This window comes from Notamacropus eugenii, chromosome 3 (assembly GCF_028372415.1).
Source record: "Notamacropus eugenii isolate mMacEug1 chromosome 3, mMacEug1.pri_v2, whole genome shotgun sequence".
Classification (NCBI taxonomy): domain Eukaryota; kingdom Metazoa; phylum Chordata; class Mammalia; order Diprotodontia; family Macropodidae; genus Notamacropus; species Notamacropus eugenii.
In genome coordinates, this window is record NC_092874.1 from 261,265,210 (window position 1) to 261,281,808 (window position 16,599).

Genomic DNA, 16,599 nt, shown 5'->3' on the forward strand with positions numbered 1-16,599 from the left:
GAGATTCTCAGACACTTACTAGTTGTATGACCCTGGACAAGTCATCAGACCCTGTTTGCCTCAGTTTCCTTGTCTATAAAATGAGGTAAAGAAGGGAAGGGTAAACCTTTCCATTTTCTTTCCCAAGAAAACCCTATATGGGTTCATGAAGGGTTGGACACAACTGAAATGGCTAGATGACAACAACATTATATTACTACATATTTATTACATATATACATATAAAATGTAATAATATAATGTCATCCAACCATTTCAGTTTATATGTGCATATATATATATATACATATATATATGTGTGTATATATATATGTGGGGCAGCTAGGTGATAGAGTGGATAGAACACTAGTGCAGGAGTCAGGAGGACTTGAGTTCAAATCTCACCTCAGACACCTGACACTCACTAGCTGTGTGACCTTGGGCAAGTCACTTAACCCCAACTGCCTCATCCTGGGTCATCTCTAGTCATCCTGATGAATATCTGGTCACTGGATTCAGATGGCTGTAGAGGAGGAGTGAGGCTGGTGACCTGCACAGCCCTCCCTCACTCAAAACAAAGTCAAGTGCAAGTCCTGTCATTATTTCTCTGATGGCATGGTCTTCTTCGCAACAAGGGATGAACACACACAGTGTTTTATGTATATGTGTGTGTATATATATATATATATATATATATATATATATATATATATATATATATATATATATATATATATATACACACATATATTATTGTTGTTATAAGGATCATATACTTCCATGTACTTAAGTTATTGACTAATTTAACTATTATCTAACATTCACTCATTTGTATTAAAAATCACTAGTGGATAAAACCAATTAAGTGAACCAATTTACGTACAAGATTCCCAAATGGAATTACTTTAATATTTCAAGGATTTGTGATTTAGTTTTGTATGAGTACTTTCTTACCTGTTTCAGATTGCAGCTACTCCACACTTCAGTAGGTGTTTTTGTGAGTTGCAGTGACCCAAAACCAAAAAGTCTTCTCATGGTCATAAGTCTGCCATTAATGAGTTTTGCACAGTTCACACATGCACGCACAAATGCACACACACACACACACACACACACCCCAATTAAAGTCTTACTCTCACCATGTTTTGGAAGTAACTTTCAGTTGTTAAAGGCATGCTAGTGGAAGACAAGCCTTTTGGCAGGTCACCTTTAGTGCACCAACCCAGCAACAGGATAGTCCAAGACTCTCCCTAAGTCAATCATGCAAAACTCACACACACATACATGCTGTATATATATATGCATGCATGTACATATATATTTATAATTATAATCATAAATTATTTATTCATCTTCCTGACAAGATCCTGATTGGCAGTATGGTGGTGAATTTTCAATCACTAGAATTAGAGATTGTGGTATGCAATGATATGGACATACTCAGCTGATGATGGAAATACTTGGACTTGAGAAAAGTACCTAGCTTTGCTTTGATTCACTGTGTTATCCAACACTGCTTTTTATTGCCTCATAGGAATATAAAATACCAATAACAAGATAATTAGGAATAGATTTATTAAATCTCGATTCTGACCAATGTGTCAGGGTTGGGGTCTTGGGGTGATTGATTGTACCGCCCATCTTCTCTTAATCATCTTGATTTATAACCAGTTCACTTTCATTTTCAAAACCAACCAGTTCTTTTAAAATATATTGCTCCTGTGACAAATATGACACTGTCATAGATATCTCAGACAAAACGATTTGGATGTATTTTGTTTAGAGGGCATGTGTTATGGTAAATTAAGAGTTGACTTTGGAGCCAGGAAGACTCGGGTTTAAGCCCCAACTCTGCCAAGTTATTGGCTAGCTGTACTGACTGAGTCACTTGTTCTATTTCCTAGTCAATTTTCTGAGAGTATAGGATGGGAAAAAATCCAACTTACATTGGTAGAAGGTGAAATCTCAAGTAAAGTCTTTTTTTTTCTCTTCCTTCTGTTGTTCAGTAATAAGAATGTGTGCAATTAAGTGTGAGGTAGAAGGTTTTGTTCAGATGTGAACATTATTCTTGCTTCAGGGAGAAACCCTTCGACTGCAATTATGTGATGTCCTTGTAGCCCTCCTAGACCATTTAATGAGATCTGTAGCAGCCTTTCATTTATATTGATTGGCTTTCAGAATGTATTGACCAACCAGGACCATAAAGGTTAACTGGAATGTGACCTGACGTTGTTTAAATGCATCGGGAGCACCCACAGTTTTTGCTGTTTGTTCTGTATTACAGCGTCTGATTGGTTAATTATGCAGGTTAAGTGGAAGAGTTGGTACAGCATTTATCCAAGCAGTACAGATTTTCTGTTTACATTTTTTACATGGGAGAAGGAGTAGAAGGGTGTCTTTTGTAATCTCATATTTTAAAAAGTAATAACCAGGTTAATACCAAACAATGAATAGTTGGTGATCTATCTCCTAAACAACTTGAAGATTCAGAGAAAAGATTTGGTTTGAATGCCAAAGCATATTTGTGTACTTATGTCTTCCATTAAAAAAAATTGCCACGTACTTATGTTTTGATGCATACAGTAAGCACTCCTTGATTATTTTAAAAAATCTGAAGTTAAGAAATAAAACAAGCATTTCTGTAACAAAGTGGAACAGAAAAAAGGGGATTGCACCTGAAACTGCACATCTATTATGTACAATTTACTATTCCTTTTAAATATACAACAAACTTACCATGTGATTTTCTCTCGCAACTCCCCACCATAGAGGTGGCTACCATTGGACACAAATGTGTGTGTTCTCTGGATGCAAACAACATTTTCCTTCATAGGAACTTTGTGGTGAATTTGAGTTTTTATAATAGAATAACAAGTTCTCTCAAAGTCGTTTTTAAAACAATATTACTCTTACTATATGCAATGTTCTCTTGGGTCTGTTCATTTCTTTCTTCATTATTTCTTGAAACTCTTTCTATGTTTTTCTAAAATCGTTGAGCTCGTCAGCTCTTATAGCAGAGTAATATTCTGTCACAAACATGTACCACAATTTGTTCAGCTATTCCCTAACTGATGGGCATCCCTACAATTTCCAGCTCTTTGCCACCAAAAAAGGGAGAGGCTATGCATATTTTAGAATAGAATAGGTTCTTTTCCTTTCCCTCTAATCATCTTGGAAAGCAGACCTAATAGTGGTATTGCTGGGTCAAAGGGTACAGGCAATTTAATAACTCTTTGGGTATAATTCCAGATTGCTGTCCGACAGATACACCAATGATGAATTAAGGTCCCAATTTTCACACATCCCCTCCCCAGCATTTGTCACTTTCCCCTTCCAAATGATTGCTTTTTAACTGACTGCCTTTAATTTAGCTTAAAAAAACCCAGGACATGTATCCTATGTGTGACATAGTGCCATTCAATTAAATATACACCAGTAAAATGAATCCTTTCATCTCTTAGCAATCCTTTTTCTGAAGACATAGGTATCCTGATGCATGTTTCTTTGCTTTTCTGTGACAAAAAAAAGGTTTTGACAGGAAATACATTCTTGCATGTGGCTGAGAACAGAAGTGGCAAGCAGGTAAACTAGTTGTGTTGCCCTTTCCTCCACTTTTGCTTTAAAAAAATACATCTGTTTTGTTGTATAAAAGGGAATGACTTTGTGATGACAAGATAGTCTTCCAAACTAAAAAAAATATTTACTCAGCATCACTGAGCTGTTTCTGGTCTACTGAATCTCGACTGTCAATTCTATGGCTTATGGTCATAGCGAGTTATGTGAGTCTTGGAGACACTTAAGTGACATATCTGTCCATGGTCACACAGCCAGTATGAATTACAGGCAGCATTTGTTTCCAGATGTTCATAACTATGCAGTATTCCATAATGACTCTAATTCCACTAAATAGTGACTGTCCATCAAGTAATACTGTAGAGAGAAAAAAAATGGCTAAAGAGAGACATTTGAGGGCCAAACAGTACTTGCTGTTTCAAAGGTTTTGTTTCTCATTTAATAACCTTAATGTTAATGAATAATTTATAGAATAATCTTTCAAGTGGATGGGTTTTGAGTAATAGCTAGAGTTATTCTTTTTTTTTTTTCTAACAAGTGAATCTTCAGTATTTTGTGTAGCTTGGTAAGTTATCATATGTGAAAACAGGCCAAAGTTTCTTTGGGTACTTTATATCTCATTTTATTTTAAGGTGCTCCTGGGAAAAACACAGGTAATTCTAAACTCAAAAATGAATTTTATCCTCAAAGTTTTTTTTTCTTTCAAGCTTTATAAATACATTTTAAATATATTATAGACATTTCTTTATCCTCTCTTGTCACAAAGAAAATCAATGAAGGAAAACTAAGATGGTAGATTTCATTCTGCACCTGTGGTCCCCCACCTCTCAACCAAGAGGACCAAGATAAATTTCATTACCTCTTCTTTGAATCCAGTATTAGTATCAATCTTTAATTTATATTTGACTTTTGTGGAGTTTTTCATATGTATTGTGATAAAAATATTTCTTGTTCTAATTTCTCTTTATTCTGCATCATTTCATATGTCTAATAATGTTTTAAAATGATATGGTCTTTCATATTTAGTTTGCTTAGACATGCCGAAGTGATTTTTGATTTTTCCAGCAGCTCTTGTTGAATAGAGAATTCCTCCTCCATTACTTTATGTTCTGAGTTTTACCAATACCAGAATAAAATATTCATTTGCTTTGAGGTTGTGCTTTTCTATTTTGTTCTGATGATCTACTTTTTTATCTTTTTTTTTTTTTGAAAAACACATGCTAATTAGTTTTGATGGTTGCTGATGTCCAATTTTTTAGGTGTGTGGGACTCTTTGTGGCCCTGTAAGTCCGTGGGGTTTTCTTGGCAAAGATACTGAAATGGTTTGCCGTTTCCTTCTCTTGTTTTATGCAGACAGGGATTAAGCGACTTGCCCAGGGTGACACAGCTGTGTCTTTGGCAGACACAGAAGTGCCTGAGGTCTTTCTGACTCCAGGCCCAGTGTGCAATCTCCTCTGCCAGCTAGCCACCCCAGTGATGATTGCTTCTTGTCATATCGGTTGAGATCTGATAATGCTCGAGACCCTTCATTGTATAATTTTGAAAATTAATTTCCTTGAAATTCTTGACCTTTTTTCCTTCAAATGAATATCACTATTATTTGTTTTCTAGTTCTTTGAAATAACCCCTTTGTAGACTGATTGGCCTAGCACTAAGTGTAAATTATATAGTAATTTCTAGTTAGGTTTCCAGGGCAGCAAAAAAAAAAAAAAAAGTGCATTTAACCCACAATGTGATAACGTGGGGAATTGAGGCAATTGAATGAATTAAAGTGAGAATAATGAAGGAAAGGAAGAAAAAAAAAGAATTTATGAGTTTTTTGTGGGAGAGAAACTGCATCAGGTAGAATTAGTTGAACTGAAAGGAGTAAGAGAAACCTTGACAGATGAATAATTACCTTAGGCACAAAAAAGGATGTGATAATGTTGGAGTCAGAAGTTGGCATTTTTCTAACATTGGCATATCCCAACAAGAAGCAATGAAAATCTAATTATTTCAATCTTTATTTCTGTAAAGGATATTTTCCAGTTGTGTTTATGTAAGTCCTCAGTGTGACTTGGTGGATTAATTTCAAGATATTTTATGCATAGTTTAGTTATTTTGAATTAAATTTCCCTATGTCTTAGTCCTGGAACTTGTTAATAATCTAGGCTGTCCCAAAGCTCTTAGTGAAGTTCTAAGCTATAACCATACATATAAAAGTTCACTTATTTGGGAATAGGATGTTATTTTCTATTTTGTTACTTTATTGACTCCATTAATTCATTTTATTATTTTTTGTAACTTCTCTGGGTGATCTAAGTAACACATCATATTATTTCCTAATGAAAATAATTTTTCATTTCTTCTGATATTTATTCCTTCAATTGCTGCCTCCCTCTTCCCAATAACAGTTTTACCCTTTCTAGAACTTTATAGGCATCCTTTCTTTACCCTGGTTTTACTGGACATGCTTCTAATGTTTTTCTATTAAAATCCAAAAGTCTGTTTGGAAGTTTATTTGGTATTTAGAATGCTTCAATCCGTAGAAACACTGCTAGAAGTTCTAGTTAGGCTGCAGACCAGCAAAGAAAATGCATTTAATCCACAATGTAATCAGAACATGGGGAGTAGAGGTAGCTAAATGAGTTAACATGAGAAGAAAGAAGGAAAAGATGATTAAAAGAGATTTATGAGTTTATATGGAAAAGAAACTGCCTCAGGTAGAATTATTTGAGCTGATGGGAGTAGGAGACATTTTAACAAGTGTATGATCATCTTAGAAAGGAAGAAGCACGATATTATAGTCATAAGTTTATATATGGAAACAAGTGTAACTGGCTGAGAGAGTAATACCCTCAGTGGGATTTGGTGTAGAGGGAAGCAGGATGCAACCAGCTCTTTATGTGTGATATTTGCAAACTTTTCATAATACCATATAGTCCAATCCATATATGATTAGGAATCCCCTCTACAGCCCAAAAGTGGTCATCCAAATTTTGCTCGGAGATTTACAATAGTGGAAGAGGGGACCCAAGTACCTCCTAAGGCATCTCATTCCATATTTAGGCAGCTTAAATTGCTCAAAAATTTCCTTATATCACGGACAGATTTGCCCATTTTTGCATCTTGGAACATGGAAAAGAGGGTAAAGGGCCAGGAGAGAAGGTGATCAGGGAAGACTTGAGAGAGAAGAGTAATATTTGAGTTTGGCTTTACAGATCTGATATAACAACAATTAGAGATGAAGAATGAACTTATTCTAGTATAACCAAAGGTAACAGAGTGACCAAATGTAATGGTAATTTAAATGGGAAGATCTTTCTAATTCATTAATAGACCCATGTGACCTGTTTGGGTCACATGGAAGCCTGAGTCACATGGAGCCTATGGAAGGGGAGGAGTTGGCTGACCAGGTGGAACAGGAAGAGGCAGAACTGAGAGGAATTTTGTCAGAGCTAGGAAGGATGCAGGCAAGCAGGTAGCTGGCAAGCATGAGTGAAAGAGCTTGTTTGTGATTTTGTTTAAGGAAGTTTGCTTGTGATTTGTTTAATGGAGCTGGTTTGTGGGAAGCCTTGCAGGGGAAGGTTTGGGGATGGTGTTGTTCTCTGCTTTGTTATTGTGTGTAGATGTTTGTTACTATGATGGATTTGGTTTTCTGGTGTCTGAACAAATGTTTTGGTTCTGTCTTCCATGTAGAGTCTGTTGTATTTCATGATTCAGAATTGTACTGGGATATTCATGGCCATTGTAGGTGCTGGAATATTACATTGACACTACAGCAGGGCAAAAGATGCAGTAATACACTGGGTCTATTTGAAGTACAGGAACTAGGTGAAACAGTGTGAGGAAGGGAGTTAGTAATATAACATTAGATCAAAATGATGGGCTGCCACTGGATTTCAAAATCTTTAAGTGCCAGTTAAAGGTTTTTGAAAATTACTTTCTTGACAAACACTGAACTTTTTGATCATCATATGTTTTAATCATATAGCATAACAAGCTTGTATTTACAGCATGTCCCAACTTAGAGATGTAATCTGTTCCTGAAGGTTTCATGTTTAAAAGAGTGTGGACACTTGGAGTCAGATCCCCTGTATTTGAACCCTGGACCTAAGGCTACTTGTATCCTGAGGATAAAGTAATTTGGCTTCTCTGAAGCTATGTTTATGTATCTGTAAAACCAAGTCAGCATAGTATAAAGCTCAGAGAGCCAGTCTTGAAGTCAAGAAGGCTTTGATTCCATTATAGCCTCTGATATATACTCACTGTGGGATCTTAGGCAAGTCTTCAAGCTTATAGGCTATTTCCTACTAATAGAAGTTGCAGAGTAGTTGGTGATCAGCACTAAATAGAGTGAATTTCCTAATTGGAAGTTCCCTATGCCAGTAAACTCATAAGCACAGTCCAAAAATGGGCATAATCATTTGTTTTAACTCATAGGAGAATTGGGAGCAAAATACTTTGTAAAACCAAATGGGAGGAGCTTGGACTTACTCTTACATTTATATGAGGAACTTCCAGGTGAGGAAACTCCCTCTACTGAGATAGGTCCACATCTTCTCTGAAATTTATGGTTTCAGAAAATTGCCTAGAATATTGAAAACTTGTCAATTTTGTCTGGATGAGATTTGAACCCAAGTCTTCTTGAATTCTAAGATTGCTTCTCTTTCTCTCCTACTACTTCATGCTGTCTCCTTAAAACACTTAAAATGGCTACTCTCTTAGTCCAGAAGGTATGCTTGTTCACTCATTTTTGTGGATCATGACCTGACTCTGTGACCCCATTTGGGGTTTTCTTGGCAAAGACAGTGGAGTGGCTTGCCATTTCCTTCTCCCAGCTCCTTTTACAGATAAGGAAACTGAGACAAACAGGGTTAAGTGACTTGCCCAGGGTCACACAGCTTGTACGTGTCTAAGGCCAGATTTGAACATGGAAGATGAGTCTTCCTGACTCTACCTGACATTGTATCCTCTGTGCCATGTAGCTGCTTTAATGTATAACAGCTGAGTTCTTTTACTTTATAGATGAGGCCACTGAAGACCAAAGAAGTTGAGACTTAGGCACAGACCCCCGCTTTTAGTTTATGAATGCACTTCTCCTTTTGATGTACACTACTCATTGTTTCTAATGACCAATTATTAAAGAATTATTGATCACTAACCCATGAAGAAGCATTTATCAAGTGCCTATTATTTTCCACACCAGGACTCCAAAGACAGCCCTTAAGTGTCTTAAATTTGATCCGTGAAGCTACTTTAAGTAAATGTTAAAATACTTTATGAAAAGTCTCTTGAAGGATGCATAGGATTCAATGTAGACTGAGGTCTGTTTTTTTTGGATTTGACCAATGTGGGAATTTATTTGCCTGACTATACAGTGCGGATTATTTGCTACTGCAGGGAAAAGAATATCATTATTCCATAGTGGGAAAAATCAAATCTTTTCAAACTGACAGGAATAAAGCAGCTGTTCCCTCCTCCTAAAGATTCATTTCCAATCAAATCAATTATATCCCTCAAAGATTTATTCTTTGAGCAAATTCTCATTCCCCCATTTTAAACCTTATTTATAGGTTAGCTATTGAGATCACAATCCTAATACAGGAAGAGGCTAATATGTGAGTAAAGGATAAACACCGTTTCTACTTTAGCATGAAGCCTCACCTTCTTTGGTTGAAGATTGTTTGTGGGGGATAGAGTTAGAATCTCTAACTTAACAATTCCACTTGAGCCAGTTCAACAAACTTTCCCTTAAATATATTTCTTACTGTCTGCAGGGCACAGTTATTGGCTATAAGAGGTCATTTCTAGTCAAGGCTCAGTGAGTTTGGGAAAATAATTTCTTTCAGCGGGAGGCTATGTGACCTCTCTGGACCTGGCAATTTAAATTTAATTTGAGTCAGCTTGATTAATTGGTGGTAACAGCTTCCAAGAAGGGAGTACAGTTTGCTTAACTCAGTGCACTGAAGTGTTGATCTCATTGCTGTCAGAAGAAATCTTAATTCAGTCCTTTTTTATCAAAAATGTCCCTTGAATGCAATGGTAAAATGAACCATAAAGATATAGTAGACATTCACTTGTTTTGTCCTCAATCAACAAGCCTTCACTTTAAAAAGCAAAGCAAAAAAGTAAAGGACCTACAATGTGTAAAAATATTTATATCTCTTCTTTTTTGCTGGCAAAGAATTGGAAATTGAGAAGATGCCCATCAATTGGGGAATGACTGAACAAGTCATGAGATATGATTGTGATGGAATAATATTGTGCTAAAGGAAATGATGAGCAGGATGCTTCTCAGAAAAACCTGGAAAGACTTACATGAGTTGATGCAGAGTGAAATCAGCAGAACCAGGAGAATTTTGTACATAGTAGCTGCAATATTATACAATAATCAACTGTGAATAACTTAGCTGTTCTCAGCAATACAGTTCCAAAAGACTCATGATGAAAAGTGCTATCCACCTCCAGAGAAACAATTGATGGAATGTGAATGCAGATCAAAGCATACTTTTTAAAACCTTCATTTTTTTTTTTTTTTTTGGTTTGGGGAGAGATCTTTTTGTTTGTTTGTTTGTTTTTTTGCTATATGACTAATAGGGAAATGTTTCGCTTGACTGCACCATGTATAACCTATACCAAACTGCTTGAATTCTCAACGAGGGGGGAGGAAGGGAGAGAAAGAATTTGGAATTCAGAATTTTAGAAAAATGTTAAAATTGTCTTTACATGTATTTGGGCAAAAATAAAATTCTAAATAAATTATTTTAAAACAAGCCTTAACTAAGTTCATGTCATGTGCCAGGCACCGTGCTAGGCAATTCAGATACAAAAAAAAACCTAACAAGAATAGTTTTTGTACTCAAGAAGCTTATGTTCATTGGGTACAAACAGCATGTACACATGTTGTTATATGTTAAAACTGTTAGTGTTTTTATGCATATTGAGTATGTTTACAAAAATATTCCCTTGTAATGTTCCTGCTTCCCCTCTTTGCAGAGTGAGGGGATTATAGATGTGTAACTGTTATACAGTGATTGCCATAGTTTATGTGGCAGTTTTCCTGAAGTATATTTTCCCAATTTTTGTTCTGTTTTAATAATACAGACTATCATTTGCATATCCCTTTACATACACTTTTTCATTTGATCCCCAAAGTAACTCTGGGAGGTAGGTGTTATTATTGTCTCCATTTTATAGGTGAGGAAACTGAGACTGATAGAGGTTAAATAGCTTGTCCAGTGTGAAACAGCCAGTAAGTGTTTTAGGCAGAATTTGAACTTGGGTCTTCCTGGTTCCAGGTTTGTCTCTCCTTACTATGTTACCCTGAGCCATAAGGCATAACTGAGGAGAGGGAAAGTTAAGTGAGACGTTGGGGAATGTGAGGGGATATAAAGCCAAAAGATATCAGGAAAAAAGTGTTTTGTTTTGTTTTGTTTTTTTTTAAGGAAACTATTGCTTTTGAAAAAGCTCCATAGAGAAATATCGGGTAGAGTGATTGCCTGATTCTCCACAAGGAATAATGTCATTTTCTTTCCTTTTGCAGTGATTGGTCTGGAAAGAAATCAAGGCAGGCAGCATGGCCCCCAGAAATAGCTGTGATGCTACTGCCCTTTCCTTTCTTTTCATCCTACTTTGATAATAAATGCTCTAAGCATTGAGTTGATAGTGACAGCTAGACTTTTCTTTCCCATTTCTGCTTTTTGCATACTGAGACTCTCAGTGAGATTTCAGTTAGCTTCAGAAACCAGTCCCTGCTAGTCCTGTCTCAGTGGAGCTTCTTGAGAGATTTCAGTTTGAAGAGAAACTGGAAATTATCTCATTAATTGGGGGCTCTCCCTGCTCTCTTACTGGATTGATAGATCCAGATAGACTGAATACATATTTGTTTCCCGTCCCCCCATCATGAATTAATGATTTAGGCAGTGTAGACCACTGGAACGATTTCTAGATTTAGAATCACAGAGCTCAGGCTGAAATGTGACTTATATTAATTATAACCTATGTGACCTTTAATCAAACCAGTTTTCTTCTCTGGACATTAGTCTTTTCACCTCTTAAAAGACACTAGAGTATATGACTACAAAGGGCCTTTTAAACTTTAATTATAGGATCCTATGTGATTTTTACTCTCCATTCTTTTAAAAATTTTTTTGATGAACAAAAATTTATTTTCTTGAATGGCCATAATCTCCCCACGGTGAAAAAAAATAACAGCAAAGTCCTTGTAAGAAATATGAATAACCAAGCAAGAGAAATTTCAGTATTGGCCATGTCCAAAGCAAAAACAAACATGTCTCATTCTATACTATGAGACCATTGACTTTATGTCAGGAGTGGGTACCATGTTTCACATGATTGGCTGTCTAGAATAATGGTGGATCATTGCATTCATTCATTTCAAAGTTATATTTCTTTACAATGTTGTAATTGTGTGTATACATATGTGTATACACATGTATACTTATGCATGTGTGTATGTATATGCATATATGTATTTGTATATATGTGTGTACAGGTACATATATATCTGTATTTCTCCTTATTTTTCTACTTCATTCTCTGTCACTTCATAGAAGTAATACAAGTGGTAACAGCTTTCTCTGAAAGCCTTTCCTCTCATAATTATTTATTTTTAGTTTTCAACATTCATTTCCACAAGATTTTGAGTTCCAAATTTTCTCCCCATCTCTCCCCTCCTCCCACCCCGAAACACCATGCATTCTGATTACCTATTCCCCCAGTCTGCCCTCCTTTCTATCATACTCCTCCCCGCCCTTATCCCCATCTTCTCTCTTTTCTTGTAGGGCAAGATAGATTTCTGTCCTTCATTACCTTTATTTCTTATTTCCCAGTTATATGCAAAAACAATTCTCAACATTTGTTCCTAAAACTTTGAGTTCCAACTTTTCATCCTTGCTCCTTCCCTACCGATCCCCACTGAGAAGACAAGCAATTCAATATAGGGTATATATGTGTAGTTTTGCAAAAGACTTCCATAATAGTCATGTGGTGAAAGATTAACCATATTTCCCTCCATCCTATCCTGCCCCCCCATTTAGTCTATTCTCTCCTTTGACCCTGTCCCTCCCCTAAAGTGTTTACTTCTTAATTACTCCCTCCTCCCATTAGCTCTCCCTTCTATCATAACCCCCATACCTCACTTATCCCTTTCTCCCCTACTTTCCTGCAGCGTAAGATAAATTGTCATACCAAATTGAGTATGCATGTTATTCCCTCTTTAAGCCAAACATGATGAGAGTAAGCTTTACTTTTTCCCTCTCATCTCCCCACTTTTCCCTTCCATTGAAAAAGCTTTCCTTGCCTCTTTTATGAGAGATAATTTGCCCCATTCTATTTCTCCCTTTCTCCTCCCAATATATTCCTCTCTTACCCCTTAATTTTATTAGTTTTAGATATCATCCCTTCCTATTCAATTCACCCTGTACACTCTATCTGTGTGTGTGTGTGTGTGTGTGTGTGTGTGTGTGTGTGTGTGTAATGCTTCCAGCTATCCAAATACTGAGAAAAGTTTCAAGAGTTACAAATATTTTCTTTCCGTGTAGGGATAAAAACAGTTCAACTTTAGTAAATCCCTTATGAGTTCTTTTTCCTCTTTAGCTTTTCATGCTTCTCTTGATTCTTGTGTTTGAAAGTCAAATTTTCTTTTCAGCTCTGGTCTTTTCCTCAAGAGTGCTTGAAATTCCTCTATTTCATTGAATGACCATTTTTTTCCCCTGAAGTATTATACTCAGTTTTACTGGGTAGGTGATTCTTGGTTTTAATCCTAGTTTCTTTGACTTTTGGAATATCATATTCCAAGCCAGTTGATCCCTTGATGTAGAAGCTGCTAGATCTTGTGTTATCCTGATTGTATTTCCACAGTACATGAATTGTTCTTTCTGACTGCTTGCAATATTTTTCCTTGACCTGGAAACTCTAAAATTTGGCTACAATATTCCTCAGAGTTTTTCTTTTCATATCCCTTTCAGAGAGTGGTTGATTGATTCTTTCAATATTTATTTTATCCTCTGGTTCTAGAATATCAGGGTAGTTTTCTTTGATAATTTCATGAAAGTTGATGTCTGGGCTCTTTGTTTGATCATGGCTTTCAGGTAGTCCAGTAATTTTTAAATTGTCTCTCCTGGATCTGTTTTCCAGGTCAGTTGTTTTTCCAGTGAGATATTGCACATTATCTTCTATTTTTTCATTCTTTTGGTTTTGTTTTGTGATTTCTTGGTTTCTCATAAAGTCATTAGCTTCCATCTACTCCATTATAATTTTTAAAGAACTATTTTCTTCAGTGAGCTTTTGAACCTCCTTTTCCATTTGGCTAATTCTGCTTTTGAAAGCATTCTTCTCCTCATTGGCTTCTTGAACCTCTTTTTCCAATTGAGTTAGCCTATTTTTAAAAGTGTTATTTTCTTCAGCAGTTTTTTGGGTGTCCTTTAGCAAGCTGTTGACTCACTTTTCAGTATTTCTTTCATTACTCTCATTTCTCTTCCCAATTTTTCCTCCACGTCTCTTACTTGAGTTTCAGAATCCTTTTTGAGCTCTTCCACGGCCTGAGACCACTGCATATTTATTTTGGAGGTGTTGGATGCAGAAGCCTTGACTTTTATGTCTGCTTCTGATGGTATGCATTGTTCTTCCTCATCTGAAAGAATGGAAGAAAATATATGTTCACCAAGAATGTAACCTTCTATAGTCTTGTTTTTTTCCCCTTTTTTGGGCATTTTCCCAGCCAGTTACTTGACTTTTGAGTCCTTTGTCAAGAGGAGGGTATACTCTAGGGACCTGTAGATTCTCAGTTCTTCCAAGGTGGCACAATCAGGCCAGAGGATTTTACTCCTTTCCTGGCCTGTGCTTTGGTCTGTGAGCAACCATAGGCTTTTCTGCCCAGGATCTGTGAGGAGAATTCCCTCTCCAGAGCCTCCACCAGCTCCACCACACAAACCAGCACTCCTCCTCACCCCAAGACCACCAGTTAGGGCTGAGACCCAGATCAGTGGCTTGACTCCCCAAGGGGTTTTAGGCAGAAGTCTACAAAAATGGACACTGCTGCTGCAGTGGCTGCTGGCGGGGCCAGACCACATTCCCCTCTCACCCATGTGAAAGAGCTTTCTCACTGACCTTGGAAGCTGTCTCTGGTGTTTGTTGATTGACGAGTCTGGGAACCACAGCTGCTGCCAGAGATTCTGCCACTGAGGCCTGCTCTGGCCTTGTCCCTGGCAGTGCTGGCACAGCCAAAGCTGGGCTGGCCTTTGTGGGCTTCACTCTGCTCTGAGCCTGTGTGATAGACCTTTCCTGTTGGCCTTCCAGGCTGCCTTGAACTGGAAATCTTTTTTACTCTGTTGTTTTGTGGCTTCTGCTGCTCTAGATTTTGTTTAGAGTCATTTTATAGGTATTTTATAGGGTGTGGGAGGAGAGCTTTTACAGGTCTGTCCTTCTACTCCCATAATTTCTCAAAGTACAATCATATTCCATTACATTCACCCATTTCCACGTTCATCTTTTCACCAAAAATAATATAATATACCCCATTCATTTGAGGCACAGTGAGAGGGATAGATTTTCTTTTTGTAACCACAAATAGGAATGAATTATCAGTGATCAGTGCCTGTTATGTACCAAGTCTACTATGTGCTAAGCACTGAGAATACAAAAAGTGGCAATGGACAGTCCCTATCCTCATGGAGCTTATTATCTAATCATAGTGGGGAAGTGCTAAGGAAAGGAATATCACAGAAGGGTTGTTAAACTGACCTGGGGTATTCCCTTTTCCTATTTGCGAATGAAGGAATGAAAGAAACGGAGTAGGATCTTTACATCTGCCTTAATGGTGTTGAGTTCTGAACTCCGAATTATAGTAATTCTTCACAACCTGTTTCTGCTCTTATACTTTCTGTGCCTGCTCTATCACCTTGACTAGAGGATTTGGTCAGATAGGTGACATCTTCTAGATCAGTTCATGAAAATTTTTGATTAAAAAGAGGGATATTTATTCACACCAAATTTAACAAACAACCACTTACCCCATGGTAGTATGTAGTTCATTAGAAATCCTACAGGTGATTACATAGATCTTAATTCAGTGAAACTGTCCTGGGGGAGACCTTTTCAATTGAATAGCCAAGTAAATAATGCATTAAAATAGCTTTTTAATTGCTTCCCAATTTTCTCTTTTTAGGTCTCTAAGCTGGCTGGTGTCTTGGTGAAGCATGGTGTCCAAAAGGGGGATACTGTGGTGATCTATATGCCCATGATACCACAGGCAATGTACACCATGCTGGCATGTGCAAGGATAGGGGCCATTCATAGCCTCATCTTTGGGGGCTTTGCTTCCAAGGAGCTCAGCACCCGTATTGATCATGTAAAGGTAAGTCTTTTTGCTTGAGGGAAAGGTCTAATATTATCTTTTGGGAGCACAGGCTATTTTATCTGTGAGTGAATTCACCTTAATTACTGCAGAGGGTAGGGAAGCATGAACAATAGAGAGCTGGCCTCAAGATGCAGGAAGATCAGCCTCCTACATATCATGGTAGTGTGACCCTAGGTAAATTACTTACCCTCTCCATCTTCTAAGCAACTTTTGAAGACCCTAACTGGTAGAAAAGATGCTGAACTGCATTGACAGAGGAAGTCCCTCAGTGGGAGCTCATTAGACCAGGGAAATGCTTGGTCCAATACCTGTTCCTATGTAGCAAGCAAAGATAGTCCCTACTCACAAAGAAATTATGTCCTACTGTGTACAGCGTGTAATTCAAAGAAACTTTTTAAAGCATGTGTGTTGGGCAATAGAAGAGGCTCTGTGCACAAAAGAAGGAAAAAACATGAAACTGTTTCTGCTTTCATGCTTGCATTCTGTTGGGGAGACAGCGCATGCACAGACAGTTATATACAAATATAGATGAAATGCATTCAAAGTGAATTCTGTGGGGAGACCTGATGGTGATAGGCATGGCCTTATTTGAGGTGAGCTTTGAAGGAAGACGGGAATTCTAAGAGGCCAGACTAGGGGGACAGCCTGTGCAAAGGTGTGGGGAATTAGATTATGTGCCCCTTGAG

The 16,599-nt window shown here is 37.2% G+C and overlaps 1 protein-coding gene across 3 annotated transcripts in view; it reads left to right on the plus strand.

The window, feature by feature from the left end:
* ACSS3 (acyl-CoA synthetase short chain family member 3) overlaps positions 1–16,599 on the plus strand; it is a 261,782-nt gene that overhangs the window by 59,987 nt on the left and 185,196 nt on the right. For all 3 annotated transcript variants that reach the window (XM_072655479.1, XM_072655482.1, XM_072655481.1), the window contains exon 3: positions 15,722–15,910. In XM_072655479.1, the coding sequence (XP_072511580.1) occupies positions 15,722–15,910 (189 nt within the window). The remainder of the gene's footprint in view (positions 1–15,721; positions 15,911–16,599) is intronic.